At 41.7% G+C, this 20,888-nt stretch overlaps 1 protein-coding gene across 2 annotated transcripts in view; it reads left to right on the top strand.

Annotated features, from left to right (window-relative positions):
- Positions 1-2,618: 2,618 nt before the first annotated feature.
- The window catches only part of tpcn2 (two pore segment channel 2), a 20,649-nt gene continuing 2,379 nt past the window's right edge, over positions 2,619-20,888 (top strand). The window contains exons 1-21 of one of the 2 annotated variants that reach the window (XM_017419531.3): positions 2,619-3,013; positions 8,276-8,331; positions 8,927-9,003; positions 9,799-9,976; positions 10,115-10,231; positions 11,541-11,647; positions 13,030-13,102; positions 13,356-13,455; positions 13,545-13,610; positions 13,701-13,765; positions 15,499-15,590; positions 15,813-15,894; positions 16,878-16,967; positions 17,063-17,182; positions 17,273-17,332; positions 17,507-17,635; positions 18,160-18,209; positions 18,598-18,697; positions 19,554-19,625; positions 19,846-19,919; positions 20,520-20,625. In XM_017419531.3, coding sequence (XP_017275020.1) covers positions 2,854-3,013; positions 8,276-8,331; positions 8,927-9,003; positions 9,799-9,976; positions 10,115-10,231; positions 11,541-11,647; positions 13,030-13,102; positions 13,356-13,455; positions 13,545-13,610; positions 13,701-13,765; positions 15,499-15,590; positions 15,813-15,894; positions 16,878-16,967; positions 17,063-17,182; positions 17,273-17,332; positions 17,507-17,635; positions 18,160-18,209; positions 18,598-18,697; positions 19,554-19,625; positions 19,846-19,919; positions 20,520-20,625 — 1,974 coding nt within the window. In that variant the 5' untranslated portion in view covers positions 2,619-2,853. The remainder of the gene's footprint in view (positions 3,014-8,275; positions 8,332-8,926; positions 9,004-9,798; positions 9,977-10,114; positions 10,232-11,540; positions 11,648-13,029; positions 13,103-13,355; positions 13,456-13,544; positions 13,611-13,700; positions 13,766-15,498; positions 15,591-15,812; positions 15,895-16,877; positions 16,968-17,062; positions 17,183-17,272; positions 17,333-17,506; positions 17,636-18,159; positions 18,210-18,597; positions 18,698-19,553; positions 19,626-19,845; positions 19,920-20,519; positions 20,626-20,888) is intronic. The other variant, XM_017419530.3, reaches the window with a different exon arrangement.

Below are 20,888 nucleotides of genomic sequence, written 5' to 3'. Positions count from 1 at the left end.
GTCACGTGATACGTTACCGCTAAAAAACAAACCAACAAGCAGCAAAATGAGTAAAAACAAACGTCTCTGGAAGCCCTAGATGGGACCGTCTGGTTACTGAGAAACAGGCACAGGGCTCCCACTGATTCAGCGTTATGATGAGTTGTATTCTTTGTGCACTTTATATTTGTGGTGGATCTTATTTTAAAGTTTAAACATCACCATATTGACCTGAGAACATCAGGGGGAGGAGAGGCTGGTTTTCATGTTGATAACTCAACACCAGGACTCAGCTAACAAAGCAGTGAGGACATGTTGGATTTACATTTATTATGTTTTAAAAAATACCCCAGTTTTCATGCCAGTTGTATCATTTTATTTTGTTGTATTTATCCGCCACTCCTTCAAAGGCCGGTCCGTGAAAATACTGTCTGATAATGAACCGGTTCGTGGAGCTAAAAAGGTCGGGGACCGCTGCTTTAGCTCCCGTCATACACCGATGGGGCACACATGGGAGGCAGTGAGGGGTTCAGTGTCTTGTCCAGGGACACTTTGACATGTGGCATACTGGAGGAATCAAACCTCCGACTCTCTCAGTGGAGGTCGTGTGCTCTAACCACTGATCCACAGCCGCCCCACTTTAACTGCTGCCTCAGCCTGACTCTGATATTGCTGCTGCTTGGGTTTTCGGGTTTTCAGGTTCAGAACCTTTTTGTGTGTGGCAATTTAAATGTGTCATACAGTAAATGTTAAACGCTCAAAGCATATTATTGCACATTTATTGCCTCCTCAGGGAAGTTATGGTTTCTACAGTGTTGGTTGTTTTGTTTGTCTGTTCGCAAGATTACTTAAGAAAAATAATAAACATTTTGATGACATTTTCAGGAAATGTTTGGGTTGTTTCAAGAAACAAGGGATTCTGTTTTGTTTATGACCCTATGGCCTTGGTGAAGATCTGAGTGCTTCTAGTATTTGGTAGCGTTTGTCTGTGTTGCGTCCCCTGGCCTTGGGCATCCTTTCCTCACGCAGATGGCAGCGTGGCAACACACACCAACGACTGGCTGCCTGGGAAACGTTGGCCTGCACCTCCTGTGGAAGTCTACTGGAGCAGCTGTGGGACGCCAGACCAATTACAGCCGCTGATTAGGCACACCTGCACCTTCGAAAGGCTGTGAGGAACACTCACTGTATTTTTGTTTTTTCTAAAGCTTGTTTAGACTTTGAAATTTGCCTTATTAAAGGTCAGTTGTGGTAAAGCCTGAACAGCCTGTGAGGCTATTCAGGCTCTTCGGTTTGAAACCTGGGGTGAATGGTAGTTCACGGCCGTGCTTCTATCCTGTGTTTTTGGTTTGTTTGTTTTCGGGAGATTTTTACACTTGTTTTGTTTTGTTTTTAGTATGTACACTTGACCCCACTTTTCTACAAAAGATTTGTTTGATTTTGATCGTTTGTTGGTCTGAGTCGTACCTCCTGTCACGATTTTTCTGAGGTGCCCAACAATAAACCTCACGCCTATCTTACCTTCTTGACACTCTTTTTACGTTCCCCTCACACCTAGTGGAGGTCTGTCTGTCCGTGCACAAGAAGTTAGAGAGATAGTTTCAGGAAATGTTCAGGAAATGTTCAGGAAACGTCAAACATGGCACAAGGAACGAGTGATTTAAATTTTGTTGATCCGGTCAAAGGTCAAGGTCGCACACGAGCCTGTGCACTAACTATGCAGCCATGAAATAGAGGAAGGTTAAACTGAACAGCTGGATACCGCTTGGGTCAAGGGTGATCACGATTGAATTCAAGGTCATGGAGTCAAAGGTCAAGGTCACAGTTAACCTAGTGCTCTAACTCTGCAGCTGTGTAATGTAGGAATGTCAAACTGCACAGCTGGACACCTCATGGGTCAAGGGTGATCACGATTGAATTCAAGGTCATGAGGTCAAAGGTCAAGGTCACATTTAACTCCTTTGTTAAAAACCTGTCTCTGCTCCTACATGTGACCCTTTTTTTGTTTCTGGTTGTGTCCATTGGTTTGTTTGTCTGTTAGCAAGATTCCAAAAAACTAATGAACAGAGTTGGATGAAATTTTCAGGAAATGTTAGGGTTGTTACAAAACAACAATGGATTAAATGCACTTTTTATGTGGTTTGGCAGAGGTTGGCACTCTGACTGCTTTTAGTTTAATTTTTTTTATAAAAACATAACATGTCAGACTGTTATAAACGCCTCCTCCTTATAGTAATTATGATGTTTATTAACAACCCTGTAACTCATTTACTACTTTTAGGAGCTCAGTTTTCTTTACAGGCTTTAAATGCCCATAAACACAGTATGTGTTGCTTATCATAAAAATAAAGGGGGAAAGGAAACCATTGTTCCAGTGTTGTCAGCAGTTAATCTGTAACTGGCCTTATCATGGTCTCAGTTTGCAGGATCACTTAAACCTGGCTTGGTTTAGCTGACCCTTCTCATGTTGAACGCGATCAGGCCAAACCCAGCTTTTCTTCTCTGATCCCGGATTAGTCAACAGGTTCGGAGTGTTTCCAGTCTGAAGGGGACTTCCTGTCTTCAGTCAGTCCTCAGCAGCACCGCCTGCAGGATGTGCTGCAGGGGAACTTTTTGTTGTTGGTGTAAAGTGATACTTGAACAAACTTCGGGCGGAGGAAGGAGGAGGGGAGGGAGGAGCAGCTCGCCCGACTTCCTAATAGAACATGTTCTCAGGCGGACTGCTGCTCCTGCTGCTCCTGCGAGGCTCGCTCCGCTGTTTTCCCGCCTCCTGCGCTCACAGACCAGCCTGAGTTCAGCGCGGAGCCCCACGACCCAGTCCGCCGAAGGCTGCTTCCGGTTTCTGCGCCGGACAGCGAGCCGCGGAGAGCCCAGATGGAGACGGACCGTCTGCTGGCCGGGGACGATGACCGAGACGACCGGGGTTATAGTGGCTCCGGGTCCAGGAACGGAGGAGGAGGAGGAGGAGGTCTCGGCTCCAGGAGGATGTCCTACTCTGTCGCTGAGAGTTCGTGTAGCCTGGACAGGAGCTCAGGTGAGCTGATCCGGGACCAGTGGCAGGCAGCACAGGTGCTCAGGGTCACATGACTGACTGTAGAACATGTAGAACATGTAGAACATGTCGCAGTACTTTGAGGACCCCTGGGGGGGCCAGGGCCCCGACTCTGCTGTCAGCTGTCTGTAACTAACCAGGTAACCACGGGTCCTTGTTTACACTGAAGGGACAGACAGTGTATTATACTCAGACATGCATGCAATAGGTCTTTTACATGAGAAAAACAAAGCAGCTGTTGTTTTGCACAAAGAGCTTCCAGACCAGGTACCTGGTTAGGCTTTTGTTTTTTAATAAAAAGTAAATAAGCCAATACCAATAAACAAAAACTACTTAATGTCCTGACTACCAGTAGTTCAAATGTGTCCTCTGTGGAGGACATAAACCTGAATGACTGCATGAACTCCTTTTATTATCTGCAGGGGACATTTAGTGATGGCAAATGTGAAAGAGTGAGGTTGATTACCTGGTAGTCCATATCTGAAATAACAAAACTAGAAATTCCACATGCCAGCACACATGCATGTATGAGGAAGAAAATGGTGACAGTTTTCAGCTGTACAGCCTGATATCTGACAGTGTTCACAAATAGATTTTGGTTTCAGACCATTTTTTATTTATTATTATTATTATTATTATTATTATTATTATTATTAATATTATTTTTACCTGAAAGTTTAAAAACTCTAAAATCAGGCACCAGTTTCCTTGCTGTGGGCGTACGGTGCTATATCTGAGGAGCTCTAAACAATCAGGAAGGTTATCCAGATGGTGTTCTGTGTCTCACTGGTTCATGGTCTCCGTTGTTGGAGTGTTTCTCCTGCTGGCTTTTCTAATCCTTTTTACCCACTGCCTCTGGAACAGGACCGTCAGCACGTTTGAAAGTCAGATTAAGAACAGAAAAAATGTGTTGAATTAAAAGATTTTAAGCTAATTTTAAGAGCAACATCTCAGGTTTGAAACTGTTACACAGTAAGAAAGGAGTGACAGAATCATATAGGCAGCTTTTACTGGGAAACATGGGCTAACAAGACAAAAAGATTCATTTTAATGGTTTCTAGACACCTTCTTAATATGAACCTCAAAGTTAAGTAACAGTAAAGTTATTAGACATGTTTGGTCAGATTATAAATTCACAGACAGCTGTTTCAGTGTGTTTTACAGAGGATTATTATTACAGTTCAATTAAGTGATTTAGTCGTTGGCGTGAGTCAAAGTGGAGCTGATTATAGCGTTAATGGTTCATGAAAATGTTCGGCACAAGGTGAGCGTCAGCGGAATGGACCGTCCTCCTTGAATAAACTGAACTGGAAGAACGTTTAATCTCAGGAAGACAAAAATCATTTCAGACGTTTTCAGTCAAAACGGTGACGTGCAGCTGCTTACCTCACAGCTGCTATCTTTCCTGCTTGTGAATTCTCTCAACTTGGTCGTATATCTTAGTCATGGAACTAGCTGAGATGAGCAAAGTCAGCTTGAGAAAACAACCTGAACGACCTCGAGATATGACGCTGAATCAATTGGTTTGGTTTGTTTTTTTACTTACACGATTATCAATTCTTTTGGATTGTTCTCAGTTGGAAACTTCACATTTTTATAAAGATCAGGTCCAAATTTAGTGTTACCTGTAGTTTTGGATGAAGTCTTTTCATAATTTTTTTTGTTTTTTTGTTTAACAGATGCAACTACAGGGTCATTAACACGTGCTACAGGCAAATTTGCGTCATGTTTGTTTCTCCGTCCATCTGTCCCGTTTCTTTCCCCGCCTTACTCCCAGCAGGCATTGGGGGAGAGGCGGGGTGCACATCAGCCAGGTTCCCAGTCCATCGCAGGGCCACACGGAGACAAATCAGACAATTTAGAGGTGCCAATTAACCTAGCACACGTTTCTAGACTGTGAAAGTGAACTGGAGTGCCCAGAGAAGTGCTTAAAGTTTTTAGAGGGAAAATCTAGATTAAAAAAAAAAATCTAGATTCTGTACGTGACTCAACCCATACTTTAATGTCCTAAAGATTGCATTTCTTCCTGGTTTCAGTGTTGGCTCCCAGTAGCCAAATCTTTTGAACATGTCTGAGTGCTTTTATGCACTGAGTCATCTCCACAGATACCAGAAGTCCACAAAGCCAAATGGGATGGTGAAGTTGGAATTACATGATTAAAAAGTACATTTATATGAGTTGTCTGCCAGCCAGCTGAGCCGCTTCTCTTCTGTCTCTCTGTCCTGTGAAGAATACAATGAATTGATGACTACCACATTGTTTTCACTGAATATCTGAGTTGTCTATCAGCAGTAATATAGGTCCACAAGCACCTCTATGAAGGAAAAGATCAGGCAGATCATGGGTCTTTGTATCAATTTATTGGATCTTATACCAAACTGATGTTGTCTGTGGGATGTAATCTGAAGTGACAGTCATTAAAGCTTTGCCTCTTTTAGCACTATTAGGCACATGAGTGACTGTACCAACTCTTTCTGGTAGACAGCAGAGTTTCCTGAAGAGCTTCCGGGCAGGTAAAGACCAGAGGCAGGGGTGCGTGAAGGCAACTGTCCCTTTAACAGCAACTTAAACAGCACCGGCAATAATCTATTCAGTCAAAATGATGGGTTTTATTTAGCCTGTCTTGTAATGATTTAGGTTACAAATTTGCTATTTGTAGTCAAGCCCCCCATGACTGATCTGTCAGCGCCCACGTCGGGGGCCATGACCCCAACTGTGAAAACTGGAATGACAAGAAAAGTGCAATTTATTGTGTAAAGTACCCTGAGGTGACATCTGCTGTCTGTCACTGCAGTGTAGGCAACTGAAACGAGCTGAAATGAAGTAGTTCATTAAAACACGTCAAATCTCTGCAGGTTCTGGATGATTTGCATTGCAAAAGCTTAGAAACTTATTTTGCAAGTAAAGTGAACTGAAGTAAGAGAGGTATTTCCCTTCAAGTGAAGCACCAGTACTACGTCCAGTGACTCAGTATCTAGCCTGCTCCGTAGGATATATGTGAATCTGTGACTTTGACAAAAACAAACAAAAATAGATCATCAAAACATTTTTGTAAGTATAAAAGCTGCTCGATACTTAACAATATTAGTCAGATAAACAGCTCCTCCTGTGGTTGTAACGCTCCACCGCTGATGTTAGGTGGATACATAAATAAAAAGGATATTAATGAATCAGGACTGTTACTGGAGTACACAGGAGTAGTCGAAGGACGAGAGGAGTAGTTCTACCAGACAGTCTCACACTCAGTCCAAAGGCCAATTTAGAGTCAGGGGTTCACATGTAGGCTGCGCGTCTGTGAGAGTAAACCTGGAGAAGACCCCCCCCCCCACACACACACACACACACACACACACACACACCTGCACAGGGACAACAGTCTCTGGTTGAGATTTCAACCAGAGACTTTTAGGATTTTTTTTTGCTGTAAAGATCGTTTTTCACTGGGTTAAAACCGTTAGTGACACAAAAAATGTGAGACATTATGCAATTTTATTTTTTTACTTGGAATCGCACTGAATTGGTGCCTTGCGTTATGTAACTGTGAATAAATTGCACCATTTGCATTTTTTCAGTTTTATATTTGTATGAAAGAAAAAAAAAACGCTGAATAATGTGGAAGTGCAAAATAAATATAATTGCATAATTTGCTTTGTTTATAGTGTGTGTGTATGTATATATATATATATATATATATATATATATATATATATATGCAACTATTAGGAAACATTCAGCACCTTGTTTCAGCTGTGGCTGGTGTTAAAGCGCTGTATAAATAAAGTTGATCATGATGAACATTTTTCTTTTTCTGTGTTGAGAGCTACAGAGGGTCAAATATACAGGATATGTAGTGTTTAACAACTTTGGTGTCTAGTTGTGTGAAAATGGAAGTATCAGATGAGTCTCAGCATCACAAATACTCACTGATCAGCACAGGGGGACCAACGGTCTTCATCCCAACACCTTTGCTCTGAATGTGAGCGTGGTTAAAGGAGGGGGGTATCAGCTCAGACTAGTCTCAGGTGCAGAGTGTGTCGTGTGTTTCAGCAGCACTTTAGGTGTTGCTCAGAGGCCCTTCAGCCACCATGACACATCCTGCTGTGACGCTCTGAGTCAGCGCACTCTGTGTGTGTGTGGGTGTGTGCGTGTGTGTGTTTGTGAGTCATTGTGTAACTTTGAAATGGGAAAATTTGCATTTAAGGCTTCTCCACTTTGTTCTGTTTGTTCCACTCTGCTTTAACCTGCTGTCTTCTGTTCCAACACATATTTAGTTGATTTTTTTTTGGTTGTTTTTGTCCTGAATTGATCTACATGTGCTCCAAAAGAAAGGCTGGGTTTTCTTTCATTTTGATTCTCATTTTCAAAACTAGGGATAAATCTGACAACGGAGAGTAACAAAAACATCCAATTTTACTTGATTACAGCAGAAAGAGTGGACAAAACTTTCATAAATTCAGAGATACGATCATCTGACCTCTTCAAATGCATTAGTCCTTTTTTATTTTAGTGGCAAAAAGTTGTTTAAATTTAAAACGTGGATTTATGTTTCTCTGTATATAATGATTACTGTTTAAATGTATGGACCTCATCCTCCCTCAGCAGGCTTGGATCAGCTTAGCTCCAGATCATGAAATTAGACTCAGCCAAAACAAATTTAACCTTATCTGCATGTCAAGACTGATGATGACAGTATTCCGTATTCAAACATTTATGAGGCCAGACTGAGGACATGCTGATCATCATGTGCATCCCCAGCATTTATCCAGTTTCACCACTGTTGGGAAGCATTTTCTTTGCTTTTTATCACCCCGAACAAGCTCCATTATTAAAAGACTGGTGAATCAAGCATGTCAGCATGAATTTCTCTGATAACCAATGTCTGTCATACTTTGGTCCAGGGCAGACAGACTCAGATATTTGTCGCCGTACCCGCAGGAAACACTTTAGACCTGTGGCATCGCTGCGTTTAAGGCTGTTAATACCTCAAATGTGGCTTCAGATGTTGTTGATCTTTACATTTACAGTAGTGTGGTAAACTGTTCTTAGATTTTTCATTGATTGCCTTAAAAAAAAAAAAGAAAGAAGAACAACAAAATGTTGACTTTGTTCACCCAGTTTCTCAGACCCCCACATAGTCTGCAAGTCCTCCACTTGTTGTCAGTAAAGTGTTGCTCTGAGCATCATGGGAAATATCCGCAGTAATTCACCCTGTAATGATCCGGCCTGTCTCTTCCTGTCTCACAGATGACGCCAGTCTCTACATTCAGCAAGCAGTTGTATTCATTGAGGACGCCATCCATGTGAGTGCAGAGAATATTACCTCACTTTTCTTTCGTTCATCAGAAATGTTATAGAAATGCATGTGCAGTTATACACTCCTGATCAAAATCTTAAGACCAGTCAAAAAATTGCAAGAATTTGCATTTTGCACTATTGGATCTTAAGAAGGTTCTAAGTAGAGCTTCACAATGTGAAAGGAAAAAAATCAGTGCAAGAGACAAGAACTTTTGAGCAGGGAATTTTCTGCAAACTGCATTTACACTCAAACATGATTTTTTTTCAGCTGATCAAAAGTTTAAGACTATAGTCTTTAAAAGCCAAAAGCTGTGCAAAAATCTGGATTCCATGTCATTTTCTGTCTTCCACCTCAACTCAGTGAATTTTACAGATACTGAGTGAAATTTTAGCGTGGTGGTAGCTGAGAATTATCTCTTAACAAATACTCCAGGCGCTGACAGATCACATGAGATCTGTGTTTAAAACGTCGCCATTTAATTTGGTTGGCGACACATTTACGTTTAAGGAATGCTAGTGTCATTTTACCCACATGTTCTTTCTCTCACAATTTATTTGTCATTATTTAACCCTGTATTAACAAAGCCTGCCTGTTTACAGTACCGGTCCATCAACCACCGGGTGGATGCCCAGTCTCTCCGCCTGTATCGATGGTACTACTCCAGGATATGCCAGTGGTACGTAACAGCTGCTCAGGCTGAAGGGATTCATGGAGAACCTGACATTTTTCTAAGTCTTGGTAATTAACTTGGTGAAGCCTAAGTGTGTTTGGACTAAACATTTTGACTGGTTGAAATGAATGAAACTGCTTTTAAAAGGACCTCAGGACAATATAAAAGGTCAACATTGGAGTTTCTTAATGTGCTATTTTTCCTAAACTAACAACATGATTGTTGTTTGTATTTATCTCACATTTGTTAAAACATCTTAACACTGACGTAAATCTTTGAAGTTTTTTTTTATTAAATGGCCCCTAAACTCAAGGGATGAACCTGTATTACCTGCAGCCTGTCACAAAGACACGACTTGTTCCCATTTCTTTAGTTGAATCTTTAAGAAATAACACAACTTGATGGACATAAAAAAGTATTTTAGCACCAAAACGGTGACTGTTATGACTTATTAGCTGAAAACCTGACATACAGCAGCTAATCATTGTCTCTCAAGTCCTGCACTGAGTTTTGGATGGATTTTTTTTTTTAGTTTTTCCAGTTTCTTAAAGATATGATTTTCAAACACTGTTTATTTGCTGGAGTTAGTTCTTTTAGACTTGTTCAGTTTCAGACTTTTTAAAGACTGGCTGCACAGGCAGAATATTTTATTATTCATGGAATATTTCTTGGGAGATGCTCTGTGTTTTAGCTTTTTCATCAAGCAGTAGATGGTATCATAAGTTTATCGTTAAAAAAAAAAAAGACACCAAGACAGGATCGATTCATCCATTTCTCTCCCTCGTCTTTCTCCGCCCCCAGGTTCTTGGGGGTCACCATAGCAGTCGTGTTATTGCTGGCCTTTGTGGAGCGTCCGTCCTCCCTGTCCATCTCTTCGGACCCCCGCCACCGATCTGTAGCGTGGCAGCCTCCCTGCGGCCTCACCGAGAGCATCGAGATGATCTGCCTCCTCATCTTCTCTCTTGATCTCGCTGTCAAGGTAAACGCGAGTAATGCGAAAACCATTCGGGCCCAAGACGGTAGCAGCTGCTGAGCAATATGAAATTCTCTGTGATGGAATTTTGTCGTCTGTGCAAGAAACTATTGCCGCTTCATTTCCCTTGGTTTTTGTTTTCAGAGCTACTTAATCGGCTGGGAGGAATTCAGGAAAAGCAAATGGCTGATCAGCTACACCATCGTCATTTCTGCCTCCATCATCGACTGGGTGCTGTCTGTCAGCATGCTGTGTGATGAGGTAGAGCTCAGTTCCTGGACGTTTCCCTGCGGGAACAGAGGGCTCGGCGTGGTCCGGAACAGTAATCCGTGACCTATATATATTATTTGATTAAGTCAAAATAAGAGAATGCAGTGAAGCTTGATGAAGCCCAAAGTGACCCACACTGATGTGGGAAGGCCATTTTTAACGGGATTCCTACCTGAACAGTGAGAGGATGATGTTGTTGTTGTTGAGATTCGTTCAGACCCTGAGTTCACAGTGAGAAAGTGTTTTCCTCTTCCTCGCTGTCTCGTTAGTGCCTGATGTGTTTGATCTGGTGCGATAAGAGTGCAAAGTGCTCACACCTGCTAAACTCGACAGGATGTGATCAGAGCTGTTTGCTTTGTGACTACAGCGCAGGGAAGGTTGTCATTGTGTCAGGTCGAAGGGGAGAGGGTTCTGCTCTCACCTCTCAGACTTTTGTTTTTTTTACGTAAACAAGATTTCCCTCCTCTGACACAGCAGTCCCGCAGTTTCTGACGAGTATAAGATGCGGCATGGGCAGGAAATCTCGCTTTAAAGAGGCAAAGATCTCTCTGGCAAGAAGCCCACAGGCTGTGGTACAAATACCACAAAGAAAGTACTTTTTTATTTCACACACCAATCAGCAGATCGGGGGCACCGTGAGCTTCAGTGTCTCAGTTACAGACACTTTGACCCTGTTACTTTACTGAGGGCATTTACCTGCAGTATTTGTTGAAAAAAATTAACTAAGTCAGTGGTGTCCAATCCTGGTCCCGGAGGGCCACCGTCCTGCATGTTTTAGATGTTTCTCTGCTGTGACACACCGGATTCGAATGACTGAGTGATCAACAGGCTTCAGCAGAACTCAAAGACCTGCTGAAGAGCAGGGAAACATCTAAAACATGCAGGATGGTGGCCCTCCAGGACCAGGATTGGACACCCCTGCACTTAATGTTCTAGAGTCATAGTAATGGAAACCAGAACTAGTACATCATAGTGCTGTGGGAAGGAAAATATCACAAAGAGCACACGGATTGTATGCATATGTTTTTTTTTTGTCTCTGACCCTGATGTGTCAGCCAAAAGCTGCGCTTCCATTTTCAGTCAAACCACCTCAGTCCACCTCCACCCCCCGAAACAGACTGCTCTGAACACAGCTGTTTCAACAGGATGCTGTGGTTCTATATTGCTGTTTTATTTGGACTAAAGTGTGCTACAGCATTTCATCAATACCCGATGTAGCAGTGTTAACTTGTCAAAACAACAGCACGTCTTCTTTAACTTTAAACTAGACTTCAAATATCACATCGCTGTTTCTGTGCAGAAACTGAGGGTACGGCGGCTTCTGCGGCCGTTCTTCCTGCTGCAGAACTCCTCTCTGATGAAGAAGACACTGAAGTGCATCAAGAGGACTCTGCCTGAGATTGCTAGGTACACAGATCGTTTACCATGTCACACTAATTTATGGACTATAATGCTAGAAATCTTTAGAAAACACAGTTACAGGAATGTTGTTTGCCATAAAAATAATTTTATTTGTTCATTGAGTGTGCCCTGACATTTAAGGTGTGTCAGTAGTTGGAACTGAAACTCCTGTGGACCTCACAGTTGGCAAGCTGTCTATTGTGTTATTTCACTACCCATCAAATAAAAAATAATCAAGGAGCTGGGAGCTTTTTCAGTTCTGTCAGTCGGTTCCTGCTTCCTCAAAATGTGGCCACACATATGGTGACGTGTTAAAACTACAGCCCCAACCACTTTAAGAAACATTTAACACTTTCAAATGACTGACGTATGAAACCTGACCGTGTAAATTCTACATAGATATGTTTTGTTCTCTGGAGTATAAATAAATGTTATTAATGTGGTTCTTCATAGTGGACATTTACTAACAGTAACATCTGACATCATCAGTGTCAGTAGGAAGGTGTGAGGGTTTATTGAAACAACGAATTAGCAGCTGTGACACAAATTAAACAAGAGGAATGGCTTTGTACATAAATGGTCATACATTAAAAATACTTGGATGACACAAGAAAGTGAAACCACCTATTTCCACTGTGGTCCAGTGTTAAAGTCATAACAAGCCGAACAAAAGCTAATATTAGCTAAACTGTAGCTAAAATACACAAAATTGTAACTAAAAGCTAATATTAGCTAAATTGTAGCTGAAGTTACATTTCACAATACAGTAGCTAAAACCTAACATTTGCAAATTAACGAAACGTAACTAAAAGCATAAATTTGTACAATCATAGCTAAAGGGTTAAATTAGCAAGACAATAGCTAAAAGTTAAAAGGAGCATAAGAAGACAAAAATAAAAAAATTATGGTGACGTAGATTTCAGTGAACTATGGTTTTATAGGAACAGAAGACACCTAATGTATTTCTATGAGAATTTGTTTTTTTAAATGAAGTTTAAAATGAAGTATGAAAGGTATAAATACAAAAAATCATAGAGCACTATTCCTTATCGAGCTGAACGTTGTCATATATAAGTGGTTAAATAGCACAAAGTATGCAGAAGTAGTCCAAAACACATACGGAAGAAAGTATAAATAGGAAAACAATAGTGTGAATGCTGAGTCAGCATTGTTTTTGTTTCTTTATCATCGTTCCATGCTAGACTGTGAATAAGGTGAATAAATGTTTGCATCGTTTCTCAGAAATATCTGTTGTTGTTTTTTTAATCCTGATCATGAGTTTGCCAGAGCAGCTTACAGGTAGAAGAGGAGGAGCCAGCTCACCTGTGTGTCTTTGGCTCGTTTCAGCCCCAGTCTCAGTGTACCTGTGTGCTTTCCTGTCGTTGCAGTGTTATACTGCTGCTGGCTTTGCACCTCTGCCTCTTCACCATGATCGGCATGCTGCTGTTCGCTAAAACTGAAGTGAGTTTGTGTCTTTGTGGTCACATTCATGTGTGTTTTCGAACGCACCATAGGCCGCATCTTCAACTCAGGCACGCTTTTAAAAAAGTCGGTCAGCTCAGAGTTCAAAACTAAACTACGAGTTTTAATTACCAATGATATGCTAATGAGTCAAATATGCTGCAGATCGGGCAAAAGCCACTCGGCAAGTCGGTTGTTTTCGAGCACGTTGGGAGAACCTAACCCCACCTGAACTCTGTGTGCTTCTGTTCAGGATCCGAAGAAGAACGGGGAGTGGGAGTTACATTTCAGGGACATGCCCAGTTCCCTAACCTCCCTGCTGGTGCTGCTCACCACCGCTAACAACCCCGATGGTACCCAATCAGTCAAATGACGAAGGACTCATGTGCCGTTAGCGAACTGTTATTGTCCTGAAACTGACCTGCGGTGTTCTTTGTCCCAGTGATGATCCCTGCCTATTCCCTTAACAGAGGCTACGCCATCTTCTTCATCACCTTCAGTGTCATTGGTGAGCAGTTACTTTGCATTTTGCGTGCATTTTAATTGGCAGAGACCAAACGCGCTGAAGGAAGATGTTTCGTGTTTTCCTTCCTGACAGGAACCTACTGTCTGATGAACCTGTTGACCGCCATCATCTATAACCAGTTCAGGGGGTATTTACTGGTGAGTCTCTCACACTGTGAAACGGTGCTGCCGCTATTTATCCGTGGATTTATGACCCAGCTGTCTTGTTTTGATGACCAGTAAGCACTGTGGTTGAATAATTACCCCCGGTGTGTCACACATCGTAAGCGTCCCTCTGCACAGAATGAGGGATATTTGGCTGAAATGTTAATGCTGCTGTTGATACGTGCCAATTCTGAAACAATAAAAGATTTTCAGCATTGTGCAATGCTTTTAGTTTTTAGATTTTAGGTGGTGGTTTTATTTTTTTTTTACTGAACTAACCATGTCACAGTGCTGCTCCCAGATAGAAATGTGGGTGTGTCAACGCAACCACGATGTGTTGGGGCAGGAAAAAAACGAGCCCGGGCTGCGGAGAGCACCTACGGGGGAGTTGTCTGAAAAAGCACTTCATGCACTCAGCACCGGGTGGTGATTTGTAATTGTGTCTTCTGTTGTCATTTCTGAAAAAATCAGCGAGTCGTGTTGACAGGCTTAAGAAAGAAAATGAAAACGCTCTAACGCTGATCTGCTGCTGAGCCAGTCCATCCCAAGTAACTCAAACCCTGGTTCAGGCTGCAAGAAACCCAAAGTGTCATGACTCATTACCTCTGCAGCTTCTTTATTCTCTGTCACATTACGGTGGGGAAAAATGGTATATGACTCAGTGGGCCACACAACCAAACCGCAGGACATGCTATGGTACAACTCTTGCTTTAACGCTCGTCACAGGTGAACGCACTGAGCTTTTCTCACCCCTCAGTGGCAAACATGAACATCCTTTCAGCTCTGCTGAGTTCACGTTTCTTCTAACTACAGTACATACTCACAGCATGTCAGGCATTCCTGCTCATGGACACATGTGACTTGTTGGTTAAAAAGTCGTTTAACAGGCTGAGTAGCGTTCCTCGTGGCTTGTAAGTCGAGCTTATACAGCCCTCAAAAATGCCTGAGGAAGCCGTAGAAACAGGTGTTGGAACAGAATGGTGTTCAGAGAAGGGTCAGATGTGAGAGATGCGGGAAGTCTGCCTCTATCACGTCCACTGTTTGGATTGGACACAGTTAAACCTCGTGATTTTTTTCTGTATAATGCCCTGATATCAACTTTTGCTGAGTTGACACATAAATAATCTGGATTTAATTTAGTTGTACTTCTTCACTCTTATAGCTGAAGTTCTGTTGCTTTAGCCAGTTTTTAGTTGCAACAAAACCTGTGCTGAAAAGGAAACTGTGAGAAATTAGCTCTGACTTTATATTTTTTTTGCTTTAAAATATATGTTTAACTTGAGTCGCATGAGTAAATGTTTTAAAGAAAACAGTTGTTGCTTAAGACAGAGGACACCACCACAGACCGTCACACAGTTAACATCACAGGGTTCTGTAAAGCAGCAGAACATGAAGGACCTGTACGCTCTCACAGGTCAGCACAAAAACACGCTGATGAGTCAGGACTGCCATCTGCTGGAGAGGGAAGGCATCAGAGTTCAGAAAACAATAAAAGTCAAATTTGTAGGATATTTTAGAAATATTGTAGAGATCAGTAATAGTAAAGAAATCAGATTAAATCTGTGTTAGAGCTGCAGGACTGCAAGAAGAATAGGAAACATGTCATAAAGGAACCACATGTTTTGGTCTAAACATGAAGAAGATTAAAACAGTCTGATCTGTAAATGTGCACCTTAAACATCCAAACAGGGACATTCAGATACTCTGCTGGGCGTGTTTTTGTACAGATGTCGGTTCAAACATCCATCATCAGGAGACGGCTGGGGGTCCGAGCGGCTTTTCAAGTCCTCAGCTGTCAGAGAGAACATGCAACTAATCAGTAAGACCAAACACACACACACACACACACACACCGTTCTTTCCATACAGTGCATGCGACATTGTTGTGCATCTGATATTTGTTCTTAAAATTTTTGTTCCCATTTAGAACTGGTCAGAATGTCCTCCGCCCAAACATAAATGTTGAACTCTCACACACACACACACACACACACACAAACAAACACACATGGCTCTGTATTTTTTAAATTTTTATTTTCAGGGAACATGTGAGTGTTGAAGCTGTGCTAGAGGTGATGACCAGAGTCAAGATGAAGAGCTACTACAAAACAGCTATCAATACGGTCAGAGCTCACACACACACACACACACACACACCGAACAAATAATATCTTATCTGCTGTAGATAGCTCTTTGAATGGTTTGGAGAAATAGTATTTTTGTCCTACAGAACTGACAGTCAACAACATGTTCAAATGCATCCAAAACCAAAGTGAACTGCTGCCATCTTAAAACAACTACAGTTTACACATTTTCATAGCAGTTCATGCAAATATATCATAGACCTTTACACCACCACTAACATCTCAACACGCAGTTATTTAAAAAGAACGTTGTAGTTATTAGCTTGTGCAAAAAGCTGCAGCTGCAGCCCAGTGTAACACTCCAGTGCAGCCAGGGGTCCATTAATTCTGGTAAGAATTTCATATTTCTGCTAAAGTAACTGTTTAATGCAAACCTGACAAAGATGTAAAGGTTTGAATAACAGGGTTTGCATGAACCACTATTCAATTTTGAAGACTGGAGTTGTTTTAAGACGGCAGTGATCGGTTTGGACGAGCCTAAATTAGCTCATCAGTACGCTCCTTGTTTGAGAATCAAAATAATTCTTCTGAGAAATGTACTAATCTAATAATATTTTCAGTAGAACTTTGCCTCAGAAATTATTTTTCCAATATAATTTAACATATTATTTGATTCCGGTCAGTAGAAGGTGTGTTTAGTTTCATGTTTGAAATGTTAATTGTGGTTAAAAAGTGTACCAGGCTTCCTCTGAATGTGGCCTGATCAGTCAGTCTTAACTTATTTGGTTTTAGCGCCATCTGCTTGTGATTCATTCAGTGGATAAACGTGATGCTAACCCGATATCAAGCTTTATGACAACCCTAGCCGCCACTGTCTCACCTTGCACACGTGCTTCCTGTAAAAGCACAAAGTGTGACTAATATTCGACACCAGGTCCAGACCGTTTCAGTTAGCTTGTGTGTGTAATTTCTGCGCATACACACAATACTATGTGACGGATTTCATCTTCCTGCGTTTTCAGGCGGCGCGGCAGTATGCGGACGTGGGCTCCATGGACCGGCAGCAGTTCAGGAAGATCTTTGATGAACTGGATAAAGATTACATTAAAGAGGTAGAACAGTGCCCCCTGGCTCTTGGGCCAAAGCTTCGTCCAGCTGAGCGTGTGTCCTGTGACGGTAGCTTTCTGCGTTTGTGTGTTTGCTTCAGCACCCCCCGCTGCCTCAGTACACGTCTCCGATCCTCCAGAGACTGCAGGTGGTCTTCAGTCACTACTACCTCTCTGTACTCGGGAACACTGTGGCACTGGCTAATGTCGTGTGCATTTGTGTAAGTCTCTCACACACACACACACACATGCTTAGAAACGTGCTAACCAAACATAGCAACCCACTTTGACGCAACGTTATTATGTTCCAGACGATCCTGGTGCTGAATTCTGAAAAGTCGACAGCAGAGAGAGACAACTACGTCCTGGAGGTGAAGACGTGCATAACATGTCACACGGTGGTCCAACGTCTTTAAAGGACAACCGTTTTCTAAAAAAAAAAAAACATGTCTTGAATAGTGAATCCAGTCAGTTTTGACGACTAAAACTATAAAAACTCGAATGAACTGAAATTAGATTTTACTCCTCCATCGCCCCACTGCCAGGTCACCAACTCGTGCTTCATCCTCTACTACCTGTTCGAAATGTCTGCGAAGATCTTTGCCTTTGGTTGGAGAGGCTACTTGTCATACAAGAACAACATCTTTGATGGTTTTCTCACCCTGCTGTTACTGGTAAGACGGCCGAAATGTGCGACTAATTCAGGAAGCGCGGCGCTTCATTGTGCATTACTGAAACTAAATAGCAAAAAACTAATAAAAATGGACCCCATGGCAGAAAAATGTCCCCTGTAAGATGTCATGAGGTTATGTGGGCTCAGACCCTCCCTACTTTTATTCCATAAATAAGTATATATTTTAGGTTTGGCCTCCCTCACCCCTCTACACTCTCCAAGACCCACACAGCTTATTAGAACGGGCAGCTGGTGCTTAAGACCAGCCGTCACTGTGTGAGAGGTGGGGGGGACACCCTGGACAGACCGCAAGTCCATCACAGGGACACATAGAGACAAACGAGAGGCATGTTGTTGAGAGAAAAGTATTAGTTTATTAAAATCGGATTTTCGTGCAATTTTAAAAGCTCATATTCGATTATTTGCATTTTGTAACATGTACTGTTTTACTCAAAGCAGAGTTGGTTTCAAACAGTTAAAATCGACAGCTGAGGTTTTGTTTTTTGTTTTTTTTTTTCCCATTAGGTCCTACAGATCTCCATATTTATCAGCTACAGGTTTCCTTCTTCATCCTGGTAAGTTTGCAAAAGGCTTTTTTTAATGATCATGTTTATATATAGGAGACATGAAACATTTCACATGTTATTTGTACTTGATGTGATCTGGTTGAGAATTCACCAGTCAGATGGGGACATCAGGGGCCTGTGTCACTGAAAGGCTGCAAGAGTTTAAAGCTTGTATTCAATGACTTTGTTCAAACAACAGAGTAAAGAAATATTTTTAATAGTTTATTACATAATAGATGGCACTTTCTTTGAACCACTGTTAACCACTGTTTTGTTTTACAAGCATTGCTGCTTAATTTGTTTATTTTGTTTGTTTGCTTTATACACTTGCTGTATTAATTTTGTGTGTGTGTGTGTGTGTGTGTGTGTGTGTGTGTGTGTGTGTGTGTGACCACAGGGACCCCTCTTCTCATGGTGCGCTCTCTCTCTGGGAGATGGTCCGGTTAGTCAACATGCTGATCGTGTTCCGCTTCCTGCGCATCATTCCAGACATTAAGGTGATCAACAGAAGGACGGAGCCTCGCTGTCGTCCATTTTACACTCTGATGAAAATACCGATCACTTATTTTATTTACAAAACATCTGTGGTTCTGAATAAACTCAGACTCAGCGTTACATGAAATCGTAGTAATGGAGACTTCCCCTGACTTCAAGCGGAAGCGTTTTAATTTCAAGTAAAGAACCACGTAGGTTCCCCTGAGCCGTGTCCCAGAGCTTCACACTGATATTATATTTTAACTTTCAGAGTCTCATATCACAGCTTTGCCATTTAAAATAAACCAAAAAAAAAATTGATGTAACTTTTAGGATTATTTAGCAGCACCACATTAAATAATTTAGGGCTTTCAGTAATTTCCATCATGGAAAAATAAAGTATTTATTCATTCATTCAAAAGGTGGTAAATACATATTCTTATCCAACCTTTCTGTATTGTTCGGTTGTACAATTTTAAAACTTATCTTTTGCAAGAGATCTACAATTAATGTGACCACTGGTCTGAAAAGTGACATCCAGAATTGACTTAAGGCAAAACTGTAAGCAGTGGGAAAAAAACTAAAGAATTAATTCAATTCAGTTTATTTATATAGCTCCATTTCACAATAAATGCCATCTCAATGCACTGTACATTCACATATAATATAAAAAGCCAATTAGTAAAGGTTATCTAAGGAAGGCCATGGTGTTTTATATTGAAAATATTTGTAGGAAAACAACAAGAAGGGACTAATGACATTAAAACTGGCAGTGAAATAGAAATTTGCAGTAAAACCCAAATCCTGTCTTTAGAATAATGCTGACGCTGCGGTACCGTTGAAGGTTTATGTCCATGTTTTTGCCCCGTTTTTCTGCAGCTTATGGCTCTGGTTGCAAGCACGCTGTTGGATCTGGTGAAGAACCTGCGGGCGTTTGCCGGAGTGCTGGTGGTGAGTGACCCGTGACCCCCGCCATGATTCATCCGTCTGATCTCCTGAAAGGATCAAGGACATTTTGAGTGGTTCAGTTTTTGTCTGAACCACGTTTACCTTGTCAAACAGATTAAATAATGGCATGAGCAACGAGCTTGTGAAACGAACATTTTCGATCCAGTTTTCTTTAAACTGTGTTAAAAATGCGTGTTCATGCTGTTTTTGTGTGTTTGCGCAGGTCGTGTACTACGTGTTCGCTGTGTTTGGAATCTGGCTCTTCGAAGGAGCGATTAAACCTCCTCCAGAAATGAGGTATGAAGTCCTCTGTGATAAAAACACGACTGAGTCTGAGGGAAAAGACAGCAGGATGCTTTTCACCATCCTGCTGTCCACTTTGGGCGACATAAAGGGCTTGAATCCTGACAGAATTTAAACTAGAATTTCTTGAAGAGATGCATGTCTCCCGCCGCCTTGCGTGCCAAAGTTTTAAACACAAACCTGAAGTGATATGTTAGCACTCAGAATACGTGTTGGGGTCGACTCTCAGCTACTACCACACCAGGTTATAGCTCAGTATCTGTAAAATGGACTGTGTTACAGCCATGTTTGTGTTTAATCAGGTTGATTCGCTGGAGACGTCTCCTCAGTGATTACTGTCTGAGTTTCTGTAAAATCCATCCATTGCTTCACGAGATGTTTCGCTAACACACAAACAGGGCTGACTCCAACAGTTTTGTTTTCAGTTAGCTGTGAAATGAGTCCAAAACAGGACATGTTGCTCACTGTCATCATCACCTGTTACATCATGTAACAGATGATGACGATGACATTATGATGCTGAATGTCAGAGGTGTTTATGCAACCATTTCAGACTTTTTTGTGTGTGTGTGTGTGTGTGTGTGTGTGTCCCAGTATCCACTCCAATACCTCCATGGAGAACATCACGTCTAACTTCAGCGTGATCTGTGGCACGTATGAACAGCTGGAATATTGGCCAAACAACTTTGATGACTTTGCTGTGAGTAACAGGAACCGTCAGAAGGTTTTCTGTGGGACTCTCTTCCTCTTCTTGTGTTTCGCCACCGTCTAAGTAATCAAAATTATTGTTGGTAATATTACTATTATTATTCATCTGTGCAGAAATAAACCTGTGTGATGAAAGCCCTGCATGGGTTCATTTCTGTTTTTCTTCCAGGCTTGCTATGATTTGAGCGTTACAATGTAAGCCCAAGTCAGAATCAGAATAAATGTATCTTCTGCCGCCCCCCACCCCCCACCCCC

The sequence above is a fragment of the Kryptolebias marmoratus genome, linkage group LG15 (genome assembly GCF_001649575.2).
Source record: "Kryptolebias marmoratus isolate JLee-2015 linkage group LG15, ASM164957v2, whole genome shotgun sequence".
NCBI lineage: Eukaryota > Metazoa > Chordata > Actinopteri > Cyprinodontiformes > Rivulidae > Kryptolebias > Kryptolebias marmoratus.
This window is presented reverse-complemented; position numbering and strand designations above follow the sequence as displayed.